The 17,766-nt window shown below is 44.1% G+C and overlaps 1 protein-coding gene across 1 annotated transcript in view; it reads right to left on the bottom strand.

Moving 5' to 3' along the window:
• The window catches only part of RAPGEF1 (Rap guanine nucleotide exchange factor 1), a 2,911,094-nt gene that overhangs the window by 768,812 nt on the left and 2,124,516 nt on the right, over positions 1–17,766 (bottom strand). Inside the window, exon 16 of the mRNA XM_044058589.1 lies at positions 9,035–9,110. Within this exon, the coding sequence (XP_043914524.1) occupies positions 9,035–9,110 (76 nt within the window). The remainder of the gene's footprint in view (positions 1–9,034; positions 9,111–17,766) is intronic.

Here is a 17,766-nt window from a genome sequence, read left to right as displayed (position 1 = left end):
TAAATTGGACTGCAGCAATGTGGATCCTCGAACATCTACATTTATGGTAGGTACAAAACTGTACTATGTTCTTCATTCCACATTGCTGCAGTCCTAACTATTGGGTAGAATCCCAAAGCAGAGGTAAGGGAGGCTGGCAAATCATAAGGAAGCAGGAGCTGATAACATGCCTTGCAAAATAGCTGTGGCAAAACCAGCCCTAGACTTAGAGTAGAGAGGAAGGTGGTAATGCTTAGAGAAAGTATGCACTGAACTCCAAGTAGCTGCCTCCAAGATATCCTTAGTTGCCACCCCCCTTAGAAATGCTGTTGAAGTGGCAGTAGCCCTAGTGGAATGAGGCCTAATCCCAGCTGGAATCTCTTTGCCATGATGGGAATAACAAAATGCAATGCAAAACCCAATCCACCTAGAAATAGTTTGTTTTGACACAGGCTTGCCCTCGAACTCAAAGCAAAAGAAACAAACAACTGCTGAGACTTTCTAAAATCCTTAGTCCTGCTTAAATAATAGCAATTGCCTGTGTACATCTAAAGTGTGCAAAATCTTTTCCCCTTTATTTTGGGGATCTGCGTAGAAAGTAGGCAAATGAATAGTTTGGTTTAAAGCCACACTAGAAACCACCTTAGGCATAAAGGAAGGATTAGTGCGTAATGATACCCTATCCTTATGAAAAATCAAAAAGGCTCAACCGCCATAAGGGCCTGTAACTCAGAAACCCTTCTTGCAGAAGTAATGGCCAACAAAAAAGCAGTCTTCCATGACAAGTATTTCAGGTCAGCAGTAGCTGCAGGCTCAAAAGGTTGTAGAGTAAGTTTCTCCAACACAAAATTGAGATCCCAAGCAGGAGTAGGAGCTCTACGTGGGGGTCTTATATTCTTTGCCCCCTAAGAAATTGCTTGAATAAAGGATGTGAAAACAATGGTGGGTCACAATCATAGTGAGCTGAAATTGCTGCAGCATGAATCTTAATGGAAGAGAAAGACAAACCTTTGTCCAATAACTCAGTAAGATATTGAAGAGCCACACTCAAATTAGGCTCCGAAATCTCCAAATTCTGTGCTGCAGTCCAAAATAAAAATCTCTTCCATTTTTCTGCATACACTTTCCTTGTACTAGGTCTTCTGGCTTCCATAATCACATTTAAAACCTGTTGAGGAAGTTGAGACCTGCTGTCTTTCAAAACAGAATATGCCTGCTTGACATTGAGCAGATGACCGTCCCTCTGAGACAATAGGTGTGGAATCAAGGGTAAAGGCCATGGAGGCTTCCTTACCAGACTCCTCAGTAATGGGTACCAGTGCTGCCGAGGCCAATCTGGAGCTATTAAAATCATCCTTGGCTTGTCTTGTCTGACCTTTAGAAGCACCTTTGGGAGAAGAGGCAGAGGTGGAAAAGCATACACATGAAGATTTTTCCAACTGAAAGAAAGAGCATCCACTTTCCAAGCTGTGTGATGAAATCCCTTCGTGCAAAACTTTGGCAGCTGGTGGTTTAGTGGAGAAGCGAACAGATCTATGTCTGGAGTTCCCCATGACACTGTCAATTTTTGAAATACATGAAGATCCAGTTTCCACTCGTGGGGATCCATGATTTGTCTGCTTAACACATCTGCTAAGGAGTTCTGTGCTCGGCAGAAACCTTGCCTGAAGAGTTAGTTGCAAGCTGAGCAGTCTCCCATAAAATCATTGCTTGCCTGCACAATGGGTAAGAATGTGTTCCCCTTGTTTGTTGATGTACCACATGACAGTTGTGTTGTCTGTTAGAATCAACACCTGCCCTGGAAGAAGTAACTCCTTGAAAGCCATTAATGCAAACTGGACTGCTAACATCTCTTTCATGTTGATATGTAGATGCTGTAGTCTGGCAGGCCACTTGTCTTGTATCCACTTTCCATCTAGATGAGCTCCCCAAGCAATGTCTGAGGCATCTGTCGTTAGAATCTGACTTGCCTCTGGCGGGTCACAGAGAGTCCCTTGTTTAGGTGACATTCCTGAGCCCACCACAAAAATTCCTTTTGAATGCAAGGTATTATTTGAATGACAGTGTCCAAATCCTGGCAGTGCTGTGTCCATAGATTTTTGAGATACCATTGTAGCTTCCTCATATGCAGTTTGGCATTGGGAAGCACCAGAATACAAGATGCCATGAACCCTAAGGCTTGAAGGACTGTCCTTGCAGTCAGCCCGGACTGAAGAGATAATTGATGGAAGTAACTGGAAAGATTCTTTTGTTTGTCCGGGGTTAGAAAGGCCATCTGGGCTGCTGTATTCAGTCTCACACCCAGAAAGCACATGTCTTGAGAGGGTACTAGACTGGACTTTATTTCGTTCACAGAATACCCTAGGCATCTTAGCACTGCTATGACATATTCCAAATGCTGTAGAAGGTCTTCCTTTTCTTGAGCCAGAATCAGGCAGTCGTCCAAGTAAGGATAGATTTGAATTCCTTTTAGCCTGAAGTAAGCTATCACTGGAGCCAGAACCTTTGTGAATACTCTGGGCGCAGTAGATAAGCCAAAGGGCAATGCAGAGAACTGATAATGAGAATTTCCAGCTCGAAAACGCAGATACTTTCTGCAACTTAGTCTTATAGGCACATGAAGGTAAGCTTCCTTGAGATCTAAAGTTACCATCCAGTGATCTTTGCCCAGTAGAGGTAAAAGCTGTTGTAACGTCAACATTTTGAACTTTGGAATGTCCAGATAAGTGTTGAGGATAGATAAATCCAAAATTGGTCTCCACGTGTTCCCCTTCTTTGGTGCTAGGAACAGGCGAGAATAAAATCCTAGGCCCCTTTCTGGCACAGGAACTGGCTGAATGGCTCCTATTTGGAGTAACAGAGAAATTTGTCTGTGAGCCTCTGTTCTTTGTAGAGGAGGAATGTCTGGCATGCCTTTGAAAGGAGGCAAGGTATGGAAATAAAACCTGTAACCGTGGTGAATGATATCCAGAACCCATTTGTCTTGGGTAATTAAATCCCAATTTTCTTTGAAAAGAGACAGTCTTCCTCCTAGAGGTGCCGCCAGGCGAGAAGGTACTGGCAGCTGAAAAGGCAGGTCATTGGGTCTGCTTACGAAAGGACTGACCCCTGCCCTCACCAGAAGTCTGAGCAGGTGAACTCCCTGTCCTAGGCCTAAAAGAACCTTGAGCTCTGCCCCTACCACGTCTAGACCTACCCCTAGACTGGGAATCATAAGCAGGATAAGTCCACCCCTTAGTAGGCCAATTTCTACTAAACTTCGGAGGCTGCACCTGCAAAAAATCCTTAACAGTTTGCATAGACTTAGCCTTGTCCTCCATTTTCTTTAAAACTGCTTCCACAGGCGAACCAAACAACACATCAGACTGTAAAGGAGCATCCAAAATCCTTGTCTTAACATGCTCAGCTAAGTTCTGATCTCTTAACCAGGCGTGCCTACGAAGAACAGAACCAGTGGCAGCCACCCTGGAGGAGGCCTGCACAGCATCAAAACCACATTGCAAGGAATGTTTACCCACTTGTTCAGACACATGAACTAAATCCTGCAACTCTTTACACTCAATACCTTCCGCCAGAGCATCCACCTTAGATTTCAACTGTGAAAGAAGATAATTCTGATATTTTAACATGTGAAACTGACAATTCAACGCCCTCATGGCTAAAGTGGAAGAAGTATACACTTTCTTTCCCCATCTATCCAAAGCCCTTGCCTCTTTATCAGGAGGGACAGGATTTTTAACAACTGAGGCCTTCACACCTTTAGGCCCCTGAGAGACAGTTTCGGGTCTGCCCTAGGACTCTTAAAAAGATACTTATGAGCGTCAGGCACCCTATAATACCTATCCGGTTTAACTGGGGCAGGAGGCAAAGAATCAGGATTCAGGAAGCCTCTGCAAAACATCTTCCACCACATTCAAAACAGGAGGTATAGCTAAAGGCCTATGCTGGGGTAAAACAAGAATTCCCTAAGCCTTTTCCTGGAATCAGAGAAATCTTGCCCTTCCCATTTAAAATGCTCCCTCATGGAATGCAGAGTCTCTGAAAATGAAAAATCCTCAGGAGGAGAAGCTGAAGGAGTAGAATCATCCACATCAGAATCAGAATAAGGAGGGTACTCCTGCAAGTCTTCAGCCGAAGACTCAGAAGCCTCCGAGCATTGCTCAAAACTCTCAAACTCAGGCTCCACCCTAGGCCTCTTATCAGGAGGGGGCATAGAACCCCTTATCATAGTAATCAAATCCTCTGCCATTTTAAGCATATGTTTCTTAGGCAAAGACCCTGAGGCACTAGGAGAAACCCCCACTGAAGCAAAACTTGGCCTGCCCCTCAAAGAAGTCTTGGAAACAGAAGGGGAGGCTCTAACCACCTTAGGAAGAGAAGGAAGAACAGCCACCTGAGAAGCCCCCTCAGCCTGGCCTACTTCCTGAGAGGATACATCCTGTAACAGTAAAGTCTCACCCTGAGACTCCAAAGAAACACCTGGCAAAACCTCCAGCTCCACTGAGCCCTCTAAAGAACCGACGTCTGGGACTGTCGGTTCTTCCACTCTAGGCTTTGCTGCTTTGTCCTTGCGTTTTAGCGAAGCGGCGGAGCATCCGACGGCATTTTATAATTACAACGCTTCCCAAACACTAACCTGGCACAGTCTAACCTTCTCTTAATAGTGCGTTTGTTAAATCTAGCACAAGAGCGGCATCCAACAACGTCGTGCTCAGGCCCTAAACAAGGTATACACAAAGTATGGTAATCCCTATGAGGTATCTGTTTCCCACAAGAAATACAGTTATTCACTTTTTCTGACATCCGGTTAAATACTGAGGCAAGAAAAACCAAAATATTCCCCAACGGGTACTTAGCCAACTTTGATTCGGTCTGAAACTCTGACTTCAGAAACTTTCAGAACGCCAACCTGCACTCGCAAAATTGCTTCTGCATCGGACCATGCGGCAAAAAAGACTGAGGATATGACGTCGGTCATGCGCATTAGTACCCTGACGTACTGACGTCAGTCTAATGCGCCGTGACCGACGTCAGCCATATACTTTGGTATTCGGGCCGACTGGACAGCGGACTACCCAATAGTTAGGACTGCAGCAATGTGGAATGAAGAACATCCACAATGCAAGCTATGTTTGTTCAGTTGTTCAGTTGCATGCAATACATCCTGTAGTTCCTTATCTTCTGCACATGCAGGAAGGGAGGCAAGCTTTTGCTTTAAAACAGACAAAAGAAATTACTGATACTTAAACATATGAAACTGGCAATTTAAAGCCCTAACAGAAAGGGTAGCAGAAGTATATACCTTTTTACCCCACCTGTCTAAGGCACGAGAATCCTTCTCAGAGGGAATAGGATTCTTAGAAGAAGCAACTTTAGCAGCCTTAGAGCCCTGAGATATAGTTTCAGGATCTGCAGAAGGATTCTTAAACAAGAACAAATGAGACTCAGGAACCCTATAAAACCTATCAGGCTTAGAGGAGCAGGAGGCATAGAGTCAGGATTCAAATTAGCCTCGGAAAAGCATCATCCACAATGTCAAGAACAGGAGGGATAGCCAAAGGCCTATGTTGAGGAAGAAGAAGGAATTCTCTAAGCCTCTTCTTGGAAGCAGAAAAATCCTGACCTTCCCAATGAAAATGTTCCCTCATCTCATGTAAGGTTTCCCCAAAAGAAAAATCTTCAGGCGGAGAGGCAGAGGGTAAGGAGTCCTCAGCATCCGAATCCTCATAAGGAGGAAAAGAATATTCCTGATCAGAGGAAGAGACAGAAGATATAGAAGCCTGGTCAGAGGAATCCATAGGAACATCCTGTCAAGGCCTTTTCTCAGGGGGGGGGGGGTGAGAACCCCTAATCATAGTAAGCAAATCTTCAGCCATCCTTAACAATTGCTTCTGTGTCCTGGGAGTAGATTCAGAAGTAGCTTGAGCAGGAGCTTTGGACTTAACAGGAGTCTTTGTCTTTGCCTTTGAAATAGTGATGTGAGTAGGCCTGAATACCCCCTCAGAAGCCGGTACCTGCACAGCGGTTCCGGACCCATCCGAGGGAGCGACGTCCGAAGGTCCTGCAGCAGATAAAATAGAAGGCCTTGATGGCTCCCCATGGGAGTCCGTATCGGCCATCGGTTCAGAAGTGGCGGATGACAGGGGCTGCAAAAGCGCCTCACTGACAACAGCCGAACCGGACGCCGGCTCCAGCTGCAACGAATCCTGTTTGGACCTCGGAGGCCTGTCCTTGTCTTTGCGCTTCTTTTGAATTCCGGTAGCATCCAACGACATTCTATAATTGAAGCGTCTGCCAAAGTAATTCAGAGCCCAGTCGTACCTGCGTTTGATAGTACGAGAATTGAACCTGGCACAGAACCGACAAGAAACGTCGTGGTCAGGGCCTAAGCAAGGTAGACAGTAAGAGTGGAAATCTTTATGAGGTATTTGTTTCCCACACGTAATACAATTATTAACTTTTTCTGACATCAGAGGAACAAGAAAAAGATTCCCCAATGGGGTACTTAGCTTTGAGAAGAGAAGTAAGAACTTCGGACTGACAACAACCAAAAACGCTGTTCGAAAATCGCCAACCAACGACTTGCGAGCTGCTTTCCACCGCACGGCAAGAAAGACTGGAGAAGATGGCGTCGGCTGAGGGCTATGTACCAGAGCGTACTGACGTCAGGGTACTAGCTTGTACAGCCGACGCCGGACCCAGACTTTGGGATTCTGGCCGACCTCGGGCTGCCTGCCGGCAGGAGCACCCTACAGTTATGACTGCAACAGTGAAACACGATGAACATCTGAAAGCACAACTGGAAGTACTCAAAACTTTCTCAGATGATATAAGAATGTTATTTGGTCTCGATAAATGTGCAGAGCACAAGAATATGTCAGTCTGGGACAGGAATATGACATAAAGGAACTTGAGCAGGAGGGAGTGTACACATATTTGGGAACTGATGAAAGATCAACAAGAAAACACGAACAAATGCAATAAAACTTGGTAAGAAATATTTTAGAAGACAAAAATGAATACTGAAAACAGCCCCGGAATCTAGCAGCAAAGTCCACGCTATAAACCAATTTGCTCATCTTTTTCTAACTTATAGTTTTGGGGTGATTGACTGCCCCCAAAATGATTGGATCAGTTGAACAGGAAAACAAGGAAAATGCTTCATGCTTATCAAATGATTTATAAAAATCAGTGTATACTAAGATTACATATGCCCTGTTCTGAAGGAGGTATTGGTCCTCTTCAAAATTGATTACATGCACAGATCTGCAATCGTAGGGACTACATACTTATTTGCTGACCTTACAAGATCCAAACATAGTGACAGTTTTAAAACATGAGGAGAATAAGTCTAGGATGACTTCCCTGCATATTAGTGTCAATCAGGAATGGAAATTAAACCAAAGTAGATAAAAAATCAGGCAGCAAATGAGTGCGCCAAAAACAAAAGAAAGAATATAAGGTGAAAAATCAGATGAGAAGCCATGAAATGTGGAAATGGCATAAATACAGAAAACTCCTGGAACAACCTGTCAAACCCAGAGCTGTTGGACATGCTACACGTAAAGAAATCCCAATCCCTCAGAGCCACACGCTCCACGGATCTAAACCTCGTCATCACAATAAACAAAACATGCTGGAGGATAGGTTCCTGACCCAGAGACTCCCCAGACTCTGGAAAAGACTGCCCATGCATGTCAAGCAGAGTGCCTCTTTGGCCCTTTTCAAAAGGAACCTTGATGATTGGATGGGAGAAAGGAAATTCACCCTGAAGATCACGTCAGTCGCCCTGCTAGACAGGGGTCCAGGGAAGTAAATAGAGTAGGAAGAAATAGCAAGGGAATTGTTATGGCTAGGCTTGTATAGGCCCTAGGGCCGATAGCCTAGTACCAACCTATGAACCTCATGTTAAGAAGGATCGAATCCAGGAATGGTCACAGAGAAATGAATTTAAACCAAAAGATGTAAGGTTAATATTGGCAGCCCAAGATAGGGACTATGCACACATTGGTTTATAAAGTCCACTGAACATTCTGGAGAAACAGACAAATGCAGGTTTTGTAAAACAGATTTGGAAACAGTAGCGTATCTTGTTGCTGGGTGTGCTACACTAATGGCAGAAGCCTGTATAGTGAAAGGCATAAAAAATGTGGCAAGACATTTGCATTGGGGATTATGCAAACATTACAATACTGAAGTAGCTAAGAAGCCTTGGAAACATGAGCCGCAAAGCATTATAGAAAATAATGAAGCTTGTATTACATGGGATCACCTATTTTACCAACAGTTTTAAAAAACAGATGTGAGAAAACCAAATATAGTAGTCCATGAAAAAAAAAAATAAAAGTAGCATTGATCATTGAAATTGCTATATTCAGTGATTATAGCATCTTACTTTGCAGAGATGCAAGGTCATAAAATATTATGATTTGCAAGCAGAAATGAGGGCAATGTGGAAGGAGGATACCCAGGCAGTTCCAACAGTAGAAGGAGCAGTCTCTCTTTTAAAAAGAATCTACAAACATATTTAGATACGTTACCAATACATGTAACTCTGTATGAAATGCAGGAGGAGTCATTTCTGGGCAAACTGCAGGTGCTGTGAACAGCACTTCTGACTAACATCAAATACTAACACAATACTAACTTCATGAACTTTAACCACACTTTGACTTAGGAATGGGTGAGGTCCATTCTCATCATGGTATTAGAAACTCAAAGGACTTGGAGAAATTAAACTGGAAATTTCATAAAAGGCTATAGATGCCTTCAATGAGTAAATACCCTTAGATAACTTCCTAAACAGTTGTCAAAACTTCTTACAAACACTGCATGAATTTTAATATGAGTTACAAGTGACACTTTAAGAAAAGGTTACACACACTTTGTAGAGATTTTAGAAACATGACTCTGCTAGAAGGCATTTAATTTCAAAAACTGAAAAGAGCTGTGACTACTAACCACTGTTAATGTGACCTTTAGAAGTGAAAGCAAAAAAAAAACTGTTCTAAAAAGGAATAAACAACATCAAAACACACCAGCAGTGTTATGTTACCTTTTCGATAAGTCTCTGTTGCATGAACTAATAATATATCTGCAGATCCTCCTCTAACATCTGGTCCATCATCACCCTGCAAAAACAAATGTAAAAAGTAGTTAGTTCTCTTGAAAAGTCTTTAGACAATATTACACTTAACATTGAAAGAGAACTTCCAGTACATTAAGAAAATGTAGAAATGTCCTTTTTCAGTATGTTGGTGAACCCCCCCTAAAAATAATATAAGAAAGATCCTTAGAATAAAAGTACAGTTTTGTACCTACCATAAATGTAGATGTTCGAGGGCTCATACAGCTGCAGTCATTACAGATGGGTTATCCTGCCGTCAGGCGGGTCCTCGGTCGGCCGAATTCCAAAGTCTAGGTCCGGCGTCGGTTGTCGTCGCTTCTTCCCTGACATCAGTGCGGCAGGGGTACAAAAGATGCAGCCGACGCCATTTTCTTCAGTTTTGCTTGCCCCAGATGTCAGGTGCCCCCAGAAGGAAAGCAAAACATAATGTTATGCAAACATGCAATATAGAAAAATCAAAAAACAGTAGTTGCAAGCAAATACACCATAAAAGAATACACCAAATAGGTTGTATGATAAGGTGTTTGTCATAAGGCCTGTCCTAAGAGGGGACGGAGAGGGGGGGGGGTAAGGACTGCAGCTGTATGAGCACTCGAACATCTACATTTATGGTAGGTACAAAACTGTACTATGTTCATCGTGCATACAGCTGCAGTCATTACAGATGGGAAGAATCCCAAAGCTAAGTAGGGGTGGTAGGCACTAAGTGGAACTAGGAGGAGCGAGGATGCCCTGCATGACTGCTGTGGCAAAACCCGCTCTAGATTTAGAGAATAGTGGGAGGTGATAGTGCTTGGAGAAAGTGTGCACTGAACTCCAAGTGGCTGCTTCCAAAATGTCCTTGGTAGGGACCCCCCTGAGGAAAGCTGCAGAAATAGCTCTGGCCCTGGTGGACTGGGATCTGATGCATGCAGGCACAGTTTTTCCATGAAATGAGTAACAAAAGCGTATGCAGTGGGCTATCCATTTTGAAATTGTCTGTTTGGAAATAGCCTTTCCTTGAGCACCTGTAGCATAGGACACAAAGAGTTGCTCGGATTTCCTGAATGGCTTTGTCCTGTCCAAATAATAACGAAGTTGTCTGTGAATGTCCAAGGAATGTAGTAGTCTTTCCCCTTTGTTTTGTGGATTTGGATAAAAGGTAGGTAAGTGGATAGTCTGATTCAAAGCTACACTGGATACTACCTTTGGCATAAAGGTAGGGTTGGTTCATAAGGAAACTCTGTCCTGATGGAAAATGATGAATGGTTGCACAGCCATGAGGGCCTGTAGCTCCAAAACCCTGCATGCTGAGGTGATAGCCAGAAGAAAGGCTGTTTTCCATGACAAGTATTGTAGTTCTGTTGAAGAAGCTGGCTCAAAGGGGAAGGGTCAGCTTTTCCAATACGAAGTTGAGGTCCCAAGCAGGGACTGGTGGTTTCCTTGGGGGTTTTATATTTTTTGCCCCTCTGAAGAACTGCCTTAAGAGAGGATGTGAGAATAAAGGAGGATCTGTGTTGTACTGTGCAGAAATGGCTGAAGCGTGGATCTTGATGGAGGAGAAGGAAAGTCCACTATTTAACATCTCAGCTAGGTACTGTAAAATTTGAGGTATATTTATTACCCAAGGATTCTGGCCCTTTTCTTGATTCCAGGCACAAAATCGTTTCCATTTGGCGGAGTAGGCTTTTCTAGTAGAAGGTCTTCTGGCCTCCAAGATGACATCCTGCACCTCCTTGGAGAGGAGAGTCTGTTGGGAAATTAAGGAATTCTCCATGCAGCTAGATTTAGGGTTTTGAGCTGGCTGTGAAGGGTTTTGTAGTTGTGCTGGGACAACAGAAGAGGGACTAGAGGCAGGATCCATGGTGGGGAATGTGTCAGGCTCTTCAGGAGCGGATACCAGTGTTGTCTTGGCCAGTCTGGAGCAATGAGAATCATTTGCGGCCTCTCTGCTCTGGCTTTTAATAGAACTTTGGTCAGTAGAGGAAGAGGCGGGAAGGCATAAACTGTCAATGTTGTCCAATTGAAAGAGTGCGTCCACTTTCCAGGCCTGTGGATGATAGGTCCTTGAACAAAATTTTTTCAACTGGTAATTTCTGTGGGTAGCAAATAGATCTATGTCTGGCTGTCCCCATGCCTGAGTTATCTTTGTGAAAACTTGAGGATGCAACTTCCATTTGTGTGGATCTGTCATATTTCTGCTTAGGTTGTCTGCCAGTGTGTTTTCCTTCGCTGGCAGGAATTGTGCCTGTAGTTGAATTTGCAATCCCAGTACTGTGTTCCATAGGGTCATGGCTTGCCTGCACAGGGGGTATGAATGAGTTCCCCCCTGTTTATGTACCACATCACTGTGGTGTTGTCTGTCCTTATCAATAGCTGGCCTGGATGCAGTAGGTCTTTGAAGGTCATAATAGCATTTTGCACGGCTAGCATCTCCTTTTGGTTGATGTGTAGGTGCTTCTCTTTTTGGGACCATTTTCCCTGAATGCACTGATCTGCCATGTGTGCTCCCCAGGCGTAGTCTGAGGCATCTGTTGTGATGATATGAGTTGCTTGAGGTACACAGAAAGGGAGATCTGTGTTTCTTTGGCATGCTTGAGCCCACCACAAAAATTCCTTTTGAAGGCATGGAATGAGTGGTATAACTGTTTCCAAGCTGTGGCTGTGTTGAGACCATAAGTTTTTTAGGTACCATTGAAGCTTCCTCATATGCAGCTTTGCACATGGGATTAGTAGGATGCAAGATGCCATGAATCCCAGAGCCTGCAGGACTTTCCTTGCAGTTAGCCTGGTGAAAGTTGCCATTTTGATGAAGTATTGAGACAGTTGCCCTTGTTTGTCTGGCATGAGGTAGGCCATCTGGGTGGTTGTATCCAAGTTGGCACCCAGGAAAATTATTTGTTGAGAGGGTATTAGTTTTGATTTCTTTTTGTTGACTGTGTATCCCAGGAAGTTCAACAGTTTTATTACAAACGCCAGGTGCTGCAGTAGTATGTCCCTGCTGTCCGCTTGGATCAGGCAGTCATCCAGATATGGGTAGATTTGTATTCCTTGTAGTCTGCAGAAGGCGATTACTGATGCCAGGCATTTCGTAAACACTCTGGGTGCAGTAGATAAGCCAAAGGGCAATGCAGAGAATTGGTAATGGGTTGAACCTGCAAGAAATCTGAGGTATCTTCTGCAATCTTGTCTGATAGGGACATGCAGGTATGCCTCCTTGAGGTCCAATGTTACCAGCCAAGACTCCTTGCCCAGCATGGGTAGAAGCTGCTGTAATGTGAGCATCTTGAATTTTGGCACCTGTAGATATGTGTTTAGGATGGATAGGTCTAAGATAGGTCTCCAATCTTTGTCTTTCCTTGGTACCAGGAATAGTCTGGAATAAAAACCTTGACCTTGTTCTTTTGCAGGTACCTCTTGAATCGCTTTCATGTCCATGAGAGCGGAAATTTGTTTTTGTGCCTTTGCCCTTTGATTTTGTGGCAGGTTTGGCATGCCTCTCATTTTTGGAAGGGTGTGAAAGTGGAACATGTAGCCTCTGTCCATAATGTCCAGAATCCATTTGTCTTTTGTAAAAATATGCCAATTTTTTTAGAATAATGCCAGTTTTACGCCCAAAGGTGCTGTCATTAAAGCTTTGCTTGGCAGGTATAGGAGGAAGTCATTGTGTCTGTTTTCTAAATGACTGTGATCTATCTTCTCCACCTCTTGGGGTTGGTGCTTGCCACTGTCTTGCTCTGTAAGATCCTTGAGGTTGCCCTCTACCCCCTTGGGCGTCTGTATCTGCCCCTTTGAGGTCTGCCTGTGGCTGGAAAGGACCAATTTTTTGAAGGCCAGTTTCTGCTGAAACGTGGAGGTTGTACCTGCAGGAAATCTTTCACTGTTTGCATTGATTTAGCTTTTTCCTCCATTTTCTTTAGTACCTCCTCAGCTTTAACACCAAACAGTACATCTTTTTGAAGTGGTGCATCTAATAATTTTGCTTTGACATGATCTGGTAAGGTTTGCTCTTTGAGCCAAGCATGTCTACGTATAACAGACCCCGTAACAGCAGCTCTACATAAGGCCACTAAAGCATCAAAACTACACTGCAAGGTATGTTTACCCACTTGCTCTGCACCATGCAACAAATCCTGCAACTCTTTCAAATCTGGTTGTTCTGGTTGTGTCATTTTGCTTTTCAACTGAGATAACAAAAACTGTTGATACTTTAACATATGGAATTGACAGTTTAATGCCCTCATGGTTAAAGTGGCCGAGGTATACACCTTTTTCCCCCACCTTTCTAATGCTCTGGAATCTCTCTCTGAAGGTAATGGGTTTTTAGCAGTAGAGGCCTTAATTCCCTTGGGACCCTGTGAAATAGTTTCTGGGTCAGCAGTATGGCTTTTGTATAGGAACTGGTGAGAATCAGGAACCCGGTAATACCGGTCTGGTTTAACAGGAGCTGGAGGTAAAGAATCTGGATTAAGGCTGGCTTCTGTGTACACATCATCCAAAATATCTAAAACAGGAGAGATAGCCAGGGGCCTGTGCTGGGGGAGCAGTAGAAATTCCCTGAGCCTTTTCTTGGAATCTGAGTAATCTTGGCCTTCCCAGTGAAAGTGTTCCCTCAATGTATGCAGGGTTTCCCCAAAAGAGTAGTCCTCAGGGGAGGAGACTGCGGGAATAGACTCCTCAGCATCAGAGTCTTCGAAAGGGGAATAGGCGTAATCCTGGTCCTCAGAGGGTTCGGAGGTAATAGAAGCTTGATCTGAGGAAGGGTAGTCTTCCTCTAATCTGGGTCTTTTGTCAGAGGGGGGTTGAGAAACCCTGATAAGAGTAATCAAATCCTCAGCCATTTTAAGCATCTGCTTTTTAGGCATGGGGCCTTGAGAGGAGGTCTGAAGACCCTGTTTTTTGGTTTTCATGGCTGCTTTAGATTTAGTGAAAGATTTAATAGAGAAGGAGGAAGGCCTGAAGACGCCTTCAGAAATGGCAGGCCTGTCTAAATTCTGAGTTTCCCCGCCAAGAGTGGCGTCGGTATCTGCAGTAGGAATGTGGACCGAGGAGCCTGCGACCTAAGGTACTGAAGTCACCGGTAATGTAGTTTCATCGGTACTCAGGGGCTGCGTAGGCTCCTCGCTGAGAACCGGAGAACCGGTAGTCGGTCTAAGCATGGTCTCAGTAGTCGGTGCGGACCTCGGATGTCAGTCCTTATCTTTGCGTCTTTTGCTCAAAACTGGAGTCGGAGTATCCGACGACATGATATAATTACATTTTTTGCCAAAATAATGAAGGACGAACTCCGCCCGGCGCTTAATAGTGCGCTTGTTGAATCTAGCACAAAAACGGCAGGCCGAGACGTCGTGGTCTGGGCCTAAGCAAGGTATACAGAAAGAGTGGAAGTCCTTATACGGTATTTGCTTCCCACATGAAATGCAATTATTAACTTTGTCTGACATCGGTCTGAGGCAAGAAAAGTTTCCCCAATGGGGTACTTAGCTTTCAAGAAGACTTCGGCTGAAATACTTTCATAAATCTCAGGAGCTGGCCGACCGGCACTTGCAAACTGCTTCTGCTTCGGGCACCGCGCGGCAAGAAAGACGGAAGAAAATGGTGTCGGCTGCCTCTTTTGTACCCCTGCCGCACTGACATCAGGGAAGAAGCAACGACAACCAACGCCGGACCTAGACTTTGAAATTCGGCCGACCGAGGACCCGCCTGACTGCAGGATAACCCATCTGTAATGACTGCAGCTGTATGCACGATGAACATCTGCTCAGTGCACACAGGAACTGCAGCTGCTTTTGTTACAAACCTGGATTTCTTAAGGCATCACTCATTGCAATGTTCAGCTTGAGGTCAATGGCTGAAGTGATGACAGTATTATCAGCCCACTTACTTTAACACAAGCTGAAGTGATGACAGTGTTATCAGCTCGCGGTCTCATGTGAATAAGATTACATTAACACAGTAAGAAGTGATGACAGTATTACCAGCCCACAGTCCCATGTGAATAAGACTACGTTAACAGTCTGAAGTGATGACGGTGTTTTCAGCTTGCGGTCCCATGTGAATAAGACTACGTTAACACAGTCTGAAGTGATGACGGTGTTATTACAGCCCAAGGTCCCATGTGAATAAGACCACTTTAACACAGGCAGAAGTGATGACAGTGTTATCAGCCCGCAATCTCATGTGAAAAAGACTACGGTAACACAGGCTGAAGTGATGACGGTGTTATCAGCTCGCGGTCCTATGTAAATAAGACTGCATTAGCACAGTCTGAACAGTGTTATCAGGCTGCAGTCCCATGTGAATAAAACTACGTTAACAGTCTGAAGTGATGACAGTATTACCAGCCCATGGTCCCATGTGAATAAGACTACGTTAACACAGGCTGAAGTGATGACGGTGTTATCAGCTCGCAATCCCATGTGAATAAGACTACGTTAACAGAGTCTGATGTGATGACAGTGTTATCAGCCCGCAATCCCATGTGAATAAGACTACGTTAACACAGGCTGAAGTGATGACAGTGTTATCAGCCCATGGTCCCACGTGAACAAGACTACTTTAACACAGGCTGAAGTCATGACAGTATTATCAGGTCGCGGTCCCATGTGAATAAGGCTGCATTAACACAGGCTGAAGTGATGACGGTGTTATCAGCCCAGTGTCCCATGTGACTAAGACTACATTAACACAGTCTGAAGTGATGATGGGGTTATCAGCCCATGGTCCTGTGTGAATAAGACTACTTTAACACAGTCTGGTGCCTTCTAGAAACAGATACAAACATTAGATCTTGACAACATGAGCTCTACTGATGTAAAAAAGCTGGCACAGAAGATAAAATGGGGCACCACACTCTGCTGGCTCAGCTACATGAAGAAAGTATAAATAACAGAAGACCTTTCAAAGAGTGTCTTCCTGTATGTGATCAGAACATCTTCAGATGCACATCCATACAAGGTGGTGATTTCAACAGTGCTCAGAAGAGAACATACATGTTGGCACCATCTACTGTGATCAGTAATGTACAAAAATCCCTTAATAAATCCTTCCTTTCAGTGAGTAAACAGTTGTGAGTTATTACCCATATTACTTTAAAAGTACAGGCAGTACAAAATGTAAAGACTGTGCCCATTAATCTCCACACAGAAAAGAAAGCCTCGCCTTTGGCCAACAGGAAAGTGGAACATAAAGCAAGAGACATTTTCTTCAGTCTAGCAGGGTCCTGCAAATCAGGGACACAGCCAAGTTGCATAACAAAGCTCAGTACTACCCACGGCAACTTAAAGGGATGTTTCCAAGTGATTCAGTACAGAAGACCACTAGTGGGGGGGGGGGGGGTGTTGTCCCTTACAGCTCCATGCTTACATATACAAACCCCATGGTCACACAACTGTGGAAAAAGCATGGGAAAAAATATGTGTGCGCGTGTGTGTATATATATATATATATATATATATATATATATATATATATATATATGTACCTCAACATCAGCTCTGCAACAGAAATAGCTAGCTACACTTTTCTTTGAGAAACAGAAATCAGCTAGTTGCAGCCCACCCAGTTGTGGCTGACGTGATGCATCCTCATCCATTTTATCCTTGACCACCACTATGGAAGTCAGGGGGCTTTACCTAGGTCCCCAGAGAAGCTCATATGTGGAAGAACTGGGGCTAATACCATCCAGTCATAGAACGAGGGGCTCTGGCTACAAAACAAGCTGACAAAAGTCCACCAAAATGAAGTGATTAGGGGAACTCCACCTGGCACAGATGCAATCTCTATTCTGGGGGAGAGTATGGGGTAGCTCATGGTTGGTCAGTCACAGACTCCCATACTTCAGAGACTCCCAGGCAGGGAAGCTATTCATAGAAGAGGCAGCAGAAAGGCAAACCCCCCCCTGATGTCCAGAAAAGAATCTCTCTATATAGTGGGAGAAGGACTTCCTGAATCAAACTAAGCAAGGCCAAAGACCCAACAGCATGACACTATTAAACCACTCTCTCCACAAGGGACAAGGGTAGACTCACACCTAACACTGAGAAATCTAAATGAATAGGACTACACAGTGCATATCTAACTCTGAGAAATCCAAATGAGTAGTGACTACACAATGCACATCTAACACTTTGAAACCAAATGAGTAGAGACTACACAATGCACAAGTAATGTTAAGAAATCTGAATCAGTAGAGATTACAACCCACTTACTCCCAATATTGGTGTCAACAAGCACGTGGGATGAAAGGTGTTTCTAGTGAAGGCAGCATACTCAACCTACATGACTGTACAGCCAAAGAAACATGGGCAGAGGGACAAGGCTGGAAAGACCTTTCAAGGAAGGGAGGAGTTAGCATGGGGCCAGACTTCCAAATGGCCACACCTCAAAGTGAAGGGCTCTAAAAGTATTCATCCCTGGATGATGTTTCCCACCTCTAGCTTCTTCATCTGCTCTGCCTTTACTGTCCAGGTTTGTGTACCATACAGTAGTACTGGTCACACCACTGATTTGTACACCTTACTTTTCAATTTCTTTGGCATTCTTCTGTCATAGACTACACCTGAGACTCTACGTCAGTTGGATGCAGCCCTCTGATTCTAGCTTTGACCTCTTCATTCAGAATTCCCTTCTCAACCACCCTTCCCAGATACTTGAAGCTATTTACCTGTTCCACTGTCTTC

The sequence above is a fragment of the Protopterus annectens genome, chromosome 16.part0 (genome assembly GCF_019279795.1).
Source record: "Protopterus annectens isolate FY-2018-M chromosome 16.part0, PAN1.0, whole genome shotgun sequence".
NCBI classification, from domain to species: domain Eukaryota; kingdom Metazoa; phylum Chordata; order Ceratodontiformes; family Protopteridae; genus Protopterus; species Protopterus annectens.
This window is presented reverse-complemented; position numbering and strand designations above follow the sequence as displayed.